We start from the raw sequence: 15066 nt of genomic DNA, 5'->3' as shown, positions 1-15066 counted from the left end.
GCACTGACTACTGTTCTTTGACTGAAGTATAAAATCATACCACATTTATATCAAACATGTATACATGTGAATAGCAACTACAATCTACAGTCTACACAGTGGTCTGATCAATCTAGTCTGACTCAATCACGCATAACGATGAAGTGAAAACATTTGCTTCAATCTCGTTGAGATGTGTCTAGAACTCAGTAGACATCCACCTGTTGTGGGTCTACAAGGGCCAGCTGTTTGCACTGCATTATTAGGCCAAAGACAGCTAAGGAGCTGCATTCAAATGTGCAGTGGCACAGGCGAGGGTAAGAAAATGAAGGCGTGTCTAAGGCTTTGAATAGTCCCACGACCACAGTGGCCTAAATACATTTTAAAATGGAAGCAGCTTGGCACAACCTTGAACTTTGGTTGGGTTGGCTGTCCAGCCAAGCTGAAGCTTGTGAGGAGAGAAGGACACACAGGATTATGGGCCTTGATGGAGAGGTAAAGAACCCAGGATTATGGGCCTTGATGGAGAGGTAAAGAACCCAGGATTATGGGCCTTGATGGAGAGGTAAAGAACCCAGGATTATGGGCCTTGATGGAGAGGTAAAGAACCCAGGATTATGGGCCTTGATGGAGAGGTAAAGAACCCAGTGATGATCCAGCAGAAAAGGCTTTCAATATCTGATGGAGCTTTTCTGAAAGAATTTCTACAAAGCATTGAACAAAAGGTTTGAATACTTTTGTGAATAAGATACTGGTTTTTTTAATGTTTTTGTATTAAACACTTAAAACATTTGGGAGATGTACAAGTAAATGGATCTGAATGATTTTGCTTCACTAAGTCCCACAGAAAGCTCAGGTAAAAGTGGTTATGGAATTGATTATAAATCATTATTTTACAAGAGAGTGCCAGTTTAGCCTGTTGGTCATTTTGAAGGATGCTTGAACTAACTGCAGCATTTCCATGGCACATCCATCCTGTTCCTGGAATCGGCTCATTTCAGATTAAATTGCTTCTGTTGATTTTTACTTGTTGGCATGTGTATTTTGGCTTTGTGTCTTGCTTAGGGTTTGGGTTTTTTTCTCCTTTTGTCATAAGCCAGTTTATGGTTTTATTTTATTTTACAAACAAAACGGCTATAATTCTTACAGTGATCAGTTTTCTCAAGTTTCGTTATCAAGAACTCACAAAAAAAGAATTTTGAGATTAGTAATATTGAACCTTTAATTTAATATCAATCAATTGCACTAAATTCACATCATATTCTTATAACCGTTAATATTTAACTTGAACTTTGTGCTCAGTGTTTATTGGCTGGGCTTAACCATGTACTTTGACTGTTATCAATCTGGATTTGCACTTAAAAGACACTTGCAAAACCTCTGGCTTCACTTGTTTGGAATAACTTGTCACAAGTGCCATGATTTACACCCTCGAGAGCCGGGAGGGAAGATCTTAAATATGGGGAACAATGCTTGCAGTCCATCCCCTGAAACAATAGATAGTATTTTCTCAGCGGGCCAGGCTGGAGGAATCATTCCTGATATCACCCTTGACAGAACGTTGTCTACTTACCTCTCTCTAAATTCAAGCTTTGCTCTCAACCTTCAACATGCTGCCATCCAACAGAGTCTCTCAAAGGAGCAACGTGCAATATTAGACAGCAACCTAACCTCAGTCTTTGGACATCACTCTAAAGTGTCTTATGGAGGTGTGGGGGTTGTGGCCCTTGCTCTGTCTTTCCTCTTGGAGACTCTTGCTACTGGCATGGTTGGTCAATTTGAGAGTGAGTCCTTGGACCCCTATCAGAGGATGTTTGGACATGACAACTCTTCAGTGATCTCATCTGTCGTCCGTGAGTATCTGAAACTAGTTCCTTGGACAGTGAGGGACAGTGAGGGCCTGGCAGAACTAACGGAGATCTATGACCAGAAACTGAAACATGCGCTTATTGAACACTATGAGAGTATGACTCGTGAGCATAACCTGAACTCAAATGCTCTGAAACAGTGGATCAATGGGGCAGCGATTCACCTACACGTCCGGATCCACGGTATCCGTCTACGATCAGTACCAAAGGGCTCTGCTGAATCTCTGCGGCTCTCCTACAGAACGGCATTAGCGCGTCTTATCCAGCTGTACGCCACTTATTTGCGTCGTAACGTGAAGGAGAGGAGCTCCAGTCCTGGCCCACCGTTGAAGGCGGGGTTCTTAATCACGGAACCAAACAAAAAGGTTCGACACCGGGTGGTTCACAACGCGTGCCAGTCTCAAAGCATCATCGCCGTGATTGTAGCACGGATCATAGCCGCCCAAAACATCAGAGCAACTGAAACCTTTTTTGAGGAAACAAGTCGGATAATAGACAAGCTTGTCGGTCAGAAGGAAGACTTTGAGCTTCCCACAGGCAACATGAGCCATCACAGGTAGACGCAGGCTAATCTCTACCATGCAGGGCCGGAGTGGGACACATTTTCAGCCCGGGAGTTTCATGTCCAAATACGGCCCAAAATTATTTTTCCCTCCCAATCGGCCCAAACTAGAGACTGACATGAGCCAGCCCATCGGGAATCCTCCCGAATCTCCCGATTAGCCACTCTGCTAATCATGTGTATGCTATGGGATGGAGGTAAGGGTAATTAATCAGTGATGTATATTCAGGCTTACTGGGACAACTGCACCTTTGCTTCACCAGTCAGATGGAATGACTGAGCAATTGCAAAATACATTCCTTTTGTTTCCTTTAAGTTGTTTCCTAGTTTTAGTCATAGTGTTTTTTTTTTCGTTTTTTTTTGTTTTGTCTTTTAAAAATGCATTTAGGCCTGGACTATGTTTATGTCTCGTTCACTACTCCCCTTGTTCCCTTCATGACATCTACAATATTTTAAGGTGCATGTAAAATGGCGCAATGGTATACGTTTTTCTTATTATTATTTTGTGTGTCATATAAAGGAATATGAACACAAATTAACGCTTTCAACCATTAATGTCGAGCAGATACATATTACAAAGGTTCATAACTTGATAGATTCAGGCTGGGTATTGAAAGGTTGCCTCAAATTTAACTTTACAAACTTTACACCCCTATGTCCACACATCATAATGATACACACACACACACACACACACACACACACACACATATATATATATATATGAGAGATGAGAGAGAGAGATCAGCAGTAGGAATGCACCTGTTTAGAAATCATTTCACTTGCTTGTTGCTTCTTACAAACCTGTTCAATGATATTAATATGTGTGTATATGAAGTATTTTCTGGAATCAGACCAGCCATTATATAAATGTGCTTCATTACCCTCTCGTCCCCAACACCCTGTCCGTCTTCCTCTGTGTCTCTAATAATGTCACATAAAACAAACATGAAGAAGAATTATGTCTCTTGTCTCTGATTTCACTCTTATTGACATATTTTAATGTGTAATAAATTCCTATGTCATTATTTTTAAGATTAATCACTAAATCAAACCAAATCCCTCTATAAGACAGGTCATGATGGCATATATGTTAAAATCAAATCTTTATTAACAGCCGACTGTACAACGTGTGAACAAAAGCAACATTCGAACAGCAGTGATACTTAACATACATTCATTACTTGTTAAAATTAAATTAGAAGATTTCAGGGTCAGACAGCTTTCTGGTTTAACGACCATGAATCATTTTCGCCAGTGTTACAGATTTGTAATTCATATAAAACATTCAGTAGCTGGCTCCAAGGCAGGCCGTTAGCTGATTGGTGCTCCAGTTGTGACCAGCTTGTAATAAGCTCCCTGCAGTGCCATGAGCTGATCATGTGTGCCCTTCTCAATCACATAACCTCGTGACATCACTGCTATGATGTTGGAGTTCTGGATGGTGGAGAGGCGATGGGCTATGACGATACAGGTGCGGCCCTCCCTCGCTTTATCTAACGCCTCCTGTACGGTCTGTCTCCACAAACAGGCAGCATGAGAGAGAGAGAAGGGAACACAAAACACAAAGTCTGAGCTGGTAAAGCGCGCTGAAGACACCGCAGCCCTTTCTCTCCTTTTCGCAGCATCGTTTTCCCCTCACCTTTTCGCTCTCTGTATCCAGGGCCGATGTAGCCTCATCTAGCAACAGTATTTTGGGATCACGGATGATTGCTCTGGCGATGGCGATACGCTGCTTCTGGCCCCGCGACAGCTGGGAACCTTGCGAACCCACGTTTGTGTCGTACTTCTGAACATGTAGAAACAAAGGTAAAAGAAAATTACTCAGCATGAAGTGAACCCCATCCTGCTCTGTTGTAGACATGGGCCATGTGTTGCCCAGCCAGGTCCTCGTGTCCCTCCAGGTGGTTCACGGTTTTGGTCCGTCCCAGTTTACTGCACCGCTGAACATGTGGGTTCTTGATTACTGATTCAAGTGTGTTTGGGAACTGGCATATGGTCTGATCAGTGCTCTCTCGTAACTGGGTGCGAAAACCTTTGTTTGTATGGAATTGAGGTGTTGTAATTCTCAAACAAATCTATTTTTAGAATAAAAATATTATCATGGTGAAAGGTTCCTAAAATGATGAAGAGCAAGGATGAAGTAAATCCTGAAATGTTTACTGGGAGTAAATCCAGAATCAAAGTCATAGTCACAGTCATAAATCCAGAAGTCAAACAAAATGCAAAGAAACCACAGGAAAGCAAAATTAGAAACATAAGATGAGAACAACAGAAAACACAACAGTCAACCTCAAAGAACAAGAAGCAAGAGGGGTATAAATACACAGGTGCGAGTGAAGTGCAGGAATCTGCCAACATGAGTCAAGGGAGGAGAAACGAAACCAAACCAAAGCAGCGTGGGGCCATGAGAACCGCGTCACCAAGCACAGGAAACCTTGACAGTTGTCAGCAGCCTTTGGTGTTTCAGTGGTTCACAGGGTCCCAAACTAGCAACACATTCTGCAAACTAATCACGTGTGTAGCTCACAAAGGTAACCATCATTACCTCAGGAAGAGACATGACAAAATCATGGAGCTGGGCCTTCTTGGCTGCAGAGATGACGTCATTCATGCTGAGCTCTTTCTGGTTGTCTCCATATCGAATGTTCTCTGCAATGCTACAGTCGAACAGGATTGGCTCCTGGGAAACAATCCCAATCTTGGATCGTAGGAATGGAACATTGACTTTCGTAGAATTATGGCCATCGATTTGCTGGATAACAACAGAAAACTTGAATTAGTCATTCCTCATCCAATCATGGAAAGTAATAGGAAGAGTAAGAGCAGGCAGGAATAAAGTAACAAATGTCATCCAATCTCTGTATCAGTGTCTACTGCGCATTAATGTTGTCTCACCACTTTCCCAAAGTCTGGGTCGTAAAACCTCTCGAGCAGTTGGACACTGGTACTCTTCCCACAGCCGCTGCTGCCCACGAAGGCGAGAGTCTGACCAGGCTTCACCTTCACCGTAAGCCCGTTCAAAACCTGGATGTCTGGCCGGCTCGGGTAGGTGAACTTACAATCTACAAACTCAATCTCACCTTTAAAATCATTCTGGAAGTCCAGAGAGATTCAGAGATTAACAAAAATCTCAGAACACTAAACACTGACCAAATATAGAATGTCTAATATTGTACAATATTTTGTTATCCTTAGCTATATGTTATCTATATTTTATGTTTCTTATATCCTTTCTCTGTAAGTTTTGTTGTTGTTGTTGTTTATTTTTTTTAATTGTTATTTCTAATCACCCATTTCTCCCCCTTGTCACTGTAGACGCTGATTTTGGGAACACGGTCCAGCAGCTGGAAGAATCGGGCTGCAGAGATCTTGGCTTTGGCATAGTCAGGCGTGTAGGAGGACGCCTTACCTAAGGCTGTCCCACTGGTCACAATGGCAGAGATGACCCTGCCATGGGAGACAGAGACATTTTCACACCTTCTCAATATAGTCCACATTCAAGCATTTACCCAACAGCTTATGTTCACCAAAGTATACTTGAAATTGATTTGATGAGCACTTGCTCCTAAGGGTACTTAATCTTAATTCCCACTCACCTGAAAACCAAACTAAAATGCAGACCCTCATGGCGGACCAAGAATCCGCCAAACCGATAGGACGCGGAGTTTGCCATAAAGACAACACATTGGGCAAAACCATAACAGGCACCGTACACATTAGCCTTCTTTAGAGCAGCATTGTACGGGGCATGTAGTTGGGCCTCGTACATCTCCACGAAATGCCGCTCCTTCCCCAGACCAGCAATAGTGCGGATATTGTTCAGCGCCTCACCAGAAATCTGCAACCAGACCAAAGAAGAAAGACTAGAACCATCTGAATCAGGCATTTAACACATAAACAAAAATTTTATCTTCCTTCTGATGAGCTTGTCATTTTTCCTGAATGGAGTCTCTTCAGCGTAAAATAAAAATGTCAAAAATAATATAATGCCTGATAATGACATAAAACGTCAACCTTTGTGCAAGAGATTGGTCATTCAGACTCCACCTGGCCAGCTGCTTCCATGGCTTGTTTGTCCTGCTTTGCGAAGCCGGTGAGCATCTTGGCCTGGAAGCCTCCAGAGAGGGCGAGGAAGGGCAGGAAACACATGATGACAAGGCTGAGCTTCCAGCTAAAGTAGAATGAGATGATGATGGCGACGCCAATGTTGGTCAGGGAGTTCACAATCATTCCAATCTGCGAGCCAGTGGCCTGCCAAGAAGAAGACCTAGTTAACCCTCGATGGATTAACCTCAGCGGGAGGTCCAGGTTTGATGCCGTATAATGTTCAGGTTTGGTGCCTCTCATTCACTCCCTGGACTTGCGAAGCATCTGTGGCAAGTCTTGTGGTCAGAGCACCAGGGCTGTTCCTGTGGTCATCAAACCAGCCGATCTCCTGGCCTAGCATGGCATGAAAACCCAGGCACCTCAGTCTACGAGTCAGCAGCTCGCCCGACTTAGAAAACGAATATCCCTGAGAATAGGGGGACATCATCAGAGTCAGAAACATGAACAGATGATGTCCAGGCGAAAAATTAGAGGAAAAAATTATTATCGTGATGTTGCATGATTCGTGATCAGAAATTATTTTATTATGGCAATTAGAATAAAAATTTTAAAAGCCTATTGCTTACCTGCAGCATTTGTGTGAAGAAGGAGATCAGACCAACCACCACAAAGAACACACAGATTCCATCAATCTCCCTCCTCTGAGCAACAGGGTCAGACATTGAGAATGTCTGCATGTAGGAAAGTGACATATATCAGATTCCACCATTAACACCAAAAGGGTCAATGTTCACACCCTGTCTAAATGGGAGTGGTCCAGGAGACGGGCATACCGCCAGGATCTGGCTGAAGAGGAGAGAGTACACCGGATTGACACCTCCGTTCACAGCTGCTCCGATAGATCCGAACACCATGTAAGGCCATTCGGGGGCGTTGTACTTCAGAATACGGGCAAGAGGGGCTGGTTCCACCTCCTCATCCTCATCTTCAGCAACTGCATCCTGTGCACAGCACAACCAACAAATAAGGACCAAATGCTGTCACCTGAGAGACAAGACAACCTCAGGACCGTCTCCATGGCTGCCACATCCTGCTAGCAGGGATGGCTTGCATTGCGCAGGGCATGGAGGTCTTCATGTGAAGTCTGCTGACATAATTTGTCAAATATCTTCTGGGAGAAAGTAACTTTCTGTTATTTATTTCAGTCTTGTGAACAGGAAAGAATCAGTTGTCAGCTACAGACACTTTTTCAGATAGAGGAATATGTGCTTTGTAATGTGACAAAACAGAAAGGTCAGTAAAAATATGGATTTTTATGGACAGCGGATTTGTTTAGTTGTTTTGCTTTAGAAGCAATGTCATGGTGGGCCAGATTGCTATACAAGTGCTGTCCACCGAGTGGACACAAACCCTCTCACAGCAATTGAAGTGTGATGTGTTATGTCCTCCTATCACACGTGCACACATTTAGAAAAGCCAGCTGTCTGACTGTGGTTCAAAGAGTCGAAGGTTTCTGTGAATCTAGAATGAGTTCTAGAAAAAAGTGAGCTTGAGGAATACGACTGGCCAACTGTTTTTGTATGTTTAAATTATTTTGTGAGCCCTGACCTTTTCCCTGGCCTCTCGAGACACGTAAGATTCCGAGTAAGAGCTGGGACCCAGTTCACCAACAATTGACACTGTGGATTCTGGAATAACATTGGATAACTGTGATCGAGACCTCTGATGAATGGACGCCCTGCAGAGAGACACAATCAATCAATCACCCATAACCAGCTCAACATCAGGACAGAATGCAACATCTTCCTTGGTTCCACCCCAAATCTAAATGACCTGCTAGTCCACAAATGTATCTGTTTCTGCTGCCTGTTGCACATAGTGGCTATCCTGTTGGACTCAGAAGCCACTGTCTGTAATCTGTATTGGTCAGATCTACATGAGTTTGCATGGTTTGAATACCTCAAGCTTGCCCTGTAGCTTCCAGCACGAGAAAGACTCTTCCGCTCTGCATCGGTGTCTCCGTCAGCCTCCCTTAACACTGAGGACCGAAAAACAGGTTAGAATTGTAGATTTAGAATCTGACTTGGGTGTGTGTGTGTGTGTGTGTGTGTGTGTGTGTGTGTGTGACATACTCTCTTGGGCCTTCTGGTTGAGGGCTTTATCCCCTTGGCTCTGCAGGGTGACGAGGGTAAAGTAGACGCCTTTTCTGTCCATCAGCGCGTCGTGTTTCCCGCGCTCAACGGCTCGCCCGTGCTCAAATCCAACGATCACATCTGCGTTCTTTATCGTCGACAGACGGTGGGCAATGGTAATGGTGGTGCGACCCCTACGGACCTTCATCATATACACAGCGATCTATGTTACTAGACACCCACAAGCACTTTGGCTACTCTTCACCCTGCCAGGATCATTCAAAATGTATATGAACAAAGACAGGTCATGCTGTGAAGTGTGTGTGTGCGGGTGTGTGTGTGTGTGTGTGTGTGTGTGTGTGTGTGTGTGTGTGTGCTTGTGATTTCTCACCTTATCTAGGGCCTCTTGTACAACAGCTTCACTCTCGTTGTCCAGTGCTGACGTAGCCATGTCCAGCAGAAGGATTCTGGGATTGCGCACCAGCGCTCGAGCGATTGCGATTCGCTGTTTCTGCCCGCCACTCATCTGGCCGCCACCCTCTCCAACCAGCGTGTCAAATTTCTGACACCACAGCAGAGAGAAAAACAGACATTAACAAAGAAGAAGTTCAGTTATGACAAATAAACAGATGTATCTCCTCAGAAAGCACAAATGTTTCTGCCATATTATTGTCAGGCCTGTGTACACTGTCTGTTATGTGTGGGCAAAACAAAGTAAGACACTCAGGTAACATCTTACCTGTGGTAAGTCCATGATGAAGTTGTATGCGTTTGCCTCTTGGGCAGCCTTGACTATATCATCATGGGAGACGCCAGGACGACCGTAGCGAATATTCTCGGCGATGGTGGTGGCGAACAGCACTGGCTCCTGCTCCACAATGCCGATGAGTGAGCGAAGCCACTGGATATTCAGACCCCGGATGTCATGACCGTCCAGAGTGACCTGAAACAGATACGGAGAAAGACCGTAGCGGCTGGAATGAGCCGGAACACCTGGGTTTTCAGGAATCAAATCGTCATGACAAAATTCCAAAATGATTTGAACCATGAAAGAAGCAGTAAAGTAAAACTTTTACGTATCAGGCTGAGGAAATCTCCCCAGGCAATGTGAAGCTGCTCCCACTCAACCCAGAAGCACACTGCAAGCTCTATGGCCCTGAGGGCCCCAAGGGCCCCGGCGTCTCACCATGCCCTCTCTGGGGTCGTAGAAGCGCTGGATGAGCTGTACAGCTGTGCTCTTCCCTGCTCCACTTGGCCCCACAAACGCTGTGGTCTCTCCAGACTTCACCTGCACATTCAGCTCATCCAAGATCTGTGATAGTTAAGCAATATCACACACGGGGGAGTGCCGTTATTCGGAATATTAGCGTAATCTTGAGTGTGATAATGCATTTATACAACCGTTCTACAAGCAGTCAATTATTAGTTAACAGTAATACGTGGCAACAAATTCTGATTTTTTGTTTATTGAATAGTTTGTGTCCCCCAAACTCAAATAGTTTGGCATCAGGACTTAGACTGGACCGTTGCCAAGCAACATGTATTCCTGCACACTAGCCTGCTATGATGTGTAGGGCTTTGTTACTGCAGATGAGCTACGTTGTGTAGGGCTTTGTTACGGAAGATAAGCTACGTTATGTAGGGCTTTGTTACGGAAGATCAGTTATGTTGTGTAGGATTTTGTTACAGCAGATCATCTATGTTGTATCATGAATGTTTATCTTTATGTTTCCATGCATTGCAAAATAACCAGTGAAATGACTGTTGCCAGTCGCTTTGGTTGCATATGTGATACCAATAAGTTAACAATAAAGTTTGTTACAATTTAAGATAGTTAATGATGGTTAATGTAATTAAAGTTCTGATGCATGTATAGTTACAGATCTATGTGCTGTTAAGCTCTATACCAGCAGTTATGAAATCACATTAAGCTCTATACCAGCAGTTATCAAATCACTTCCATGGAACTACAATCAAATTAATTAGCAAAAACTCAACATCAGTAGTCAGCTTTAGAGTTTAGAATTCAGGTGTAGAATTCAGCATCAGAATAAAGCTCGGGAATTCAGCTTTAGAATTCAGTGTGTAAACTTAGTTTTAAACCTCAGCTATAGAAATCAGCTTTAACCCCAGAATTCAGAACCACAGTTGCTTCAGAGGAGTTTTCTGGTCCGTGTCTAAATGGTTTTACCTTCACTTCTGGTCTGGACGGGTAGTTGAAGGTCACATTGTGGAACTCTATATCTCCTTTCACTCTGTCCAGCTTGTATCCAGCCTCAGAGAGACAGTCTATCTTTGGCTCCTACAAATAAGACGTGTGCATTTTAATGTTCTTGTGGAGATCAGAAAGATGTGTAAAAACTTCCAATAGCATGCTCAGGAAGAATCAGTCTGTCTCCAAAGACCGCAACGCAACAGCAGCTTCTCTCTACAGGTTCCTTACGGACTGCAGTGTATCGGAGGATGAGCTCTTACGCGGTCGATGGTCTCGAAGATGATGGTGGCAGCACCCCGGCCGGCTGCGAAGGCCTCCAGACAGGGAGAGGCCTGCCCCAGGTTCAACGCTGCGATGAGCACGCCAAAGAAGACCTACAAGACAAGGACGAACACAGCCATGCCCACAAAGTCCATGCCTGTGTGTGCTTTTCCAGGGTACCGCAGTGCTGTATGTGTGTGTGTGTGTGTGTTTGTTTGCAAAGAGTCCTGCAGCAGTGTACTGTGGTACCTGTATCAGTGTCGTGTGTGTGTGTGTGTGTGTGTGTGTGTGTGCGTGTGGTACCTGCAGAAGTGTCCCAGGGCTGTACTCTAGCGTGTCCACCACGAGACTGGAGCCATACCAAAAAGCCAGTGCATAACAAAGGAATATAATGAGCCACAAATAGCCAGTGAAGAATCCCATGATGAGACCTTTCCGAATGCCCCAGCGTTGAGCTGAGATCAGGTTGTGATCATATCTGAAAGAGAGGCAAGGAACCCAAGAGATGGGAACGACAAAAGAGAGGCTCAACTACTAAAGTGTAACAATAAGACACTCAATCTCCTAAAGGATATTAATCAAGATATTCTGGTGCATTAACTGAAGCTCATGTTACAGAAGGAAGATGCTTAACGATTATATAAGTAATTTACTGTTAAAGGCATCCTCTCAAGGATTAATGGCATAGCTTTTGTTGAGTTCGGTAAAACTCCTACTTAAGAGTTAACTACTTAGAGGAACTGATAAACAGCTGTAAGTAGAACAGGAAGCTCACCTCTGCACCTCTTTCTTCTCTCCTCCAAAGGCTGCCACAGTTCGGATGGAGGATAAGACCTCGTCTGCCACAGCTCCTGCCTTGGCATACGCCTGTAACTCCCGGCCGGTCAGCTTAGACACAAACTGACAAAAACCAGCACACATGACACAATCAGCCGCCTTTCAGACGGACACCGATGGGCAGATCTTTAGCGACCCGCTAACGGCCGACACGTTGCCTATCCCGAAAACAGAACGTACCAATGCCATGAGAGCGGCTCCCACACCGATGAGAGGAGACGCGGAGATGATGACCAGTGTCAGCTTCCAGCCCTTCACGAAGCCAATGAAGAAGCCGCATATGAAGGTTGTGAAGCGCTGGATGAAGATCCCTACTTGGTCCGCTATGGCATCATTTAGCTTATTGATGTCACTGTGGTGCAGGTCAGATGGAGATATAAGTGAACCATTCTACAGTGTGTGTGTGTGTGTGTGTGTGTGTGTGTGTGTGTGTGTGTGTAGGCATGCTTGTCTTACTCTGACATGCGTGTATTGAGCTCTCCCACAGAGTTCAAGTCAAACCAGCCGATCTCCATCCTCATGACCTTGCTGAAGTACAACCTGCGGATGAGCTGAATCTGCCGGGCAGCAGATGTGACCCACAGGGAAATCTGGGCCAAAACATCCACAACATGTGCAGTGTGCATCATTCACACTGTGATCGTCTGGTAATGTCTCGTTAGAGTGCTACAGTCACAGTGCTATGCAATTAGGAAAAACTCCAGTACTGCGTATAAACTGTGTCCCCATACAGTAATAATGACTGCATTTTCCATTCTCAAACACTGATGACTTACCTGTAAGTATCCCAGGATGAAGACAGCAACTCCAATGCCAACATAGTAATAAGCAAAATTTGTCATCTCATATTCTATATCTAAAACCCTACAGAAAATGGAAATGGTGTTATATATTTATTTAAATAGTTTTTAGAATCTAGAGCTTGTATTTTTGCATGCATTATTAATAACAAGATGGGTAATATTAACACAATATTAAAATTAACACATAACCCTGAGGGAAGCGCTTTATTTCACTAATGAATTAATAAATTTTGTAACGGTTTGTGTGGTTATTAGTGAGGTGTGACTTCGTAGGACTGGGACATAAACCGAAGACACAACGCCCTTAAATAAATAGTCTCCTTCTATCGAAAATAGTTTTTAATGGAAACAATTCCTATGGCATGTTCCAATTTGAAAAGTGATGCGTCGGTACCCGCAGACTCTGGTCATGTTCAACGACAGGTTCTCCTCAGCTGTTAGGTTCCGCCACTGTATGGTGTTGTTGATGCAGTGCTTCCCCGGGTCCTGGAGCTCGTTGAGTTCGATGTCGTACTCGATGAACGTGTCCGTTAGCAGCCCAAACACCAGCAGCATGAGAGGCTGCGCAGATCCGTGCAGCACGGCGCACACACTCCCACCGACCATCATCCAGATCTCCCGCCGACAGGCGAAACGAAACTGTGCAGCAGGAACGTTATGAGAAACTTGAAAGATTACTTTTAAATAGACGTATTTGTTTTAATACATTGTAGTGAAGCGTATCTTTACGATTATGATACAACTACAAATTTTTATTTTCACTATTTTAACCATCAATCTTGAAATCATTACCAGTTGAAAGAACCCAATACGAATAACAGCTTCTTGCTTCTTCTGTTCTGCTATGAGTCTGTGAAAAAGCAAAATATTAGTGTTCACATCATCCTGACAAGCATTTTGTAGCAAAAACAGAATAATAACTTACTTCTTCTCTTTTTTAGAAGAGTTGATTGTTCTGTGATGAGACATAAAATCAGTGTTCAGCATTGCTTAAATAATCATATCAGTATAAAAAGTCATGATATCAGGCACTAGCCTTACATGAGATTAATCCAGTTAGAGAAACATTATTGTCCATCAGAATGGAACTTTAGTTTAGGCCTCTGTGTATAACAATGCAACAACCTAATGTGGAACACAAATGTTTTTTACATTTCTTTTAAATGAGTGATTTTAATTTGAAATTACTGTTTTCAAACCACAAATTGGAAGAAAGGAAAACTTACATGTAATCTGCATTTCGTTCTGAAATTTAAAATAATATATTAATAAAAAGATGTAGACTGTATACATTTAATGTAGACTGATCATATGTGGTATATATATATATATATATATATATATATATATATATATATATATATATATATATATATATATATATATATATATATGGTTTTATATATACATTATACCACACACCAAGCTTATCCCTCACCTTCTTTAGAAACCTCATAGGCAGCATTTTCCTGTCCAAACGTCTTGATGTTGCGAAGCTTCACAGAGCCTGGCATGGTGATTCTTCTTTAGCATCAATGTCACAATGTCACGTCAGTGTTTCTGCAGGAAAACATCAGATATCAGCTCCAGATCACTCAGGACTAATGTCTTTCCCTAGAGTACACCTACAGTAGTCATCTCGTAAGAAGTTATCAAGAGCTGACTCTGTGTGTGTGTGTTTGTGTGTGTGTGTGTGTGTGTGTGTGTGTGTGTGTGTGTGTGTGTGTGTGTGTGTGTGTGTGTGTGCACTATTGGCCATGTTGTGGTTGGTCCAGCTTTGAGGGGTAAGTGTCCTGCAGGTTTGTTCTGTAAATAGGGGTGAATGACCATCATATGTAAATACTGTGGAAGCAGGTCATTGCACCCCAGGTTCCATGTTTGTACTGCATCTAAACCTTGATGCTACAACTGGAATTAGATTTGCATTATGTACTCTGCAGTAACCTATATTAAACATTTTTAGCTCTGCTTTAACACAGTAATATCGTAGAAGTATATGCTAAAGACATTCAGACAAATCCTCCTGTGTCAGAGTTAACTTTAATGCAAGGTAAATGTTTGGGAGGTCATTGAACCCCTGTGTTGTCCAGCTTGTGCACACCGTGGACACCAGCTCTGTGCACACCAGCTCTGTGCACACCAGCTCTGTGCACACCAGCGCTGCTGCACCTATAACATTAAACTGGTATTCGACTGCAGAGAGACATGCTTGTCCAAATGAGAACAAAAACACTGTTACCTGTTACAAGTGTGTGTGGGTCTGTGTGTGTGTGGGTCTGTGTGTGTGTGTGTGTGTGTGTGCATGTGCGCGCACTTACAAAAGTGTAAGCATTATCTTCTTGCCGTTAAATGCGGTGGG

The 15066-nt window shown here is 43.4% G+C and overlaps 1 protein-coding gene across 1 annotated transcript; it reads right to left on the bottom strand.

The window, feature by feature from the left end:
• Positions 1–3533: 3533 nt before the first annotated feature.
• abcb11b (ATP-binding cassette, sub-family B (MDR/TAP), member 11b) lies at positions 3534–14249 on the bottom strand. Its single transcript, XM_077024718.1, has 28 exons — positions 14146–14249; positions 13934–13952; positions 13633–13662; positions 13500–13557; positions 13102–13346; positions 12681–12768; positions 12361–12494; positions 12085–12256; positions 11843–11967; positions 11371–11545; positions 11067–11180; positions 10783–10893; positions 9778–9903; positions 9331–9534; positions 8983–9153; positions 8592–8793; positions 8419–8497; positions 8068–8197; positions 7293–7460; positions 7086–7190; positions 6764–6925; positions 6460–6663; positions 6009–6250; positions 5703–5859; positions 5308–5505; positions 4958–5164; positions 4052–4198; positions 3534–3924 (listed from the first exon to the last, which is right to left on the bottom strand). The coding sequence occupies exons 1-28, from the start codon at positions 14219–14221 to the stop codon at positions 3724–3726; spliced, it is 4050 nt and encodes a 1349-aa protein (XP_076880833.1). The 5' UTR covers positions 14222–14249; the 3' UTR covers positions 3534–3723.
• Between the last annotated feature and the right edge of the window lie 817 nt (positions 14250–15066).

The sequence above is a fragment of the Brachyhypopomus gauderio genome, chromosome 12 (genome assembly GCF_052324685.1).
Source record: "Brachyhypopomus gauderio isolate BG-103 chromosome 12, BGAUD_0.2, whole genome shotgun sequence".
NCBI classification, from domain to species: domain Eukaryota; kingdom Metazoa; phylum Chordata; class Actinopteri; order Gymnotiformes; family Hypopomidae; genus Brachyhypopomus; species Brachyhypopomus gauderio.
The sequence above is the reverse complement of the archived record's forward strand: the minus strand, read 5'-3'. Positions and strand labels throughout refer to the sequence as shown.

What these genes read in the sequence shown, in the direction of transcription:
- abcb11b (XM_077024718.1), bottom strand. Translation starts at nt 14,221, where the DNA reads ATGCCAGGCTCTGTGAAGCTTCGCAACATCAAGACGTTTGGACAGGAA. An exon ending in AGCTACAGGGCAAGCTTGAG is followed by an intron (nt 8,198 to 8,418) that starts GTATTCAAACCA and finishes GTCTCTCTGCAG; the next exon opens with GGCGTCCATTCATCAGAGGT. An exon ending in GTGACAAGGGGGAGAAATGG is followed by an intron (nt 5,506 to 5,702) that starts GTGATTAGAAAT and finishes CTGGACTTCCAG; the next exon opens with AATGATTTTAAAGGTGAGAT.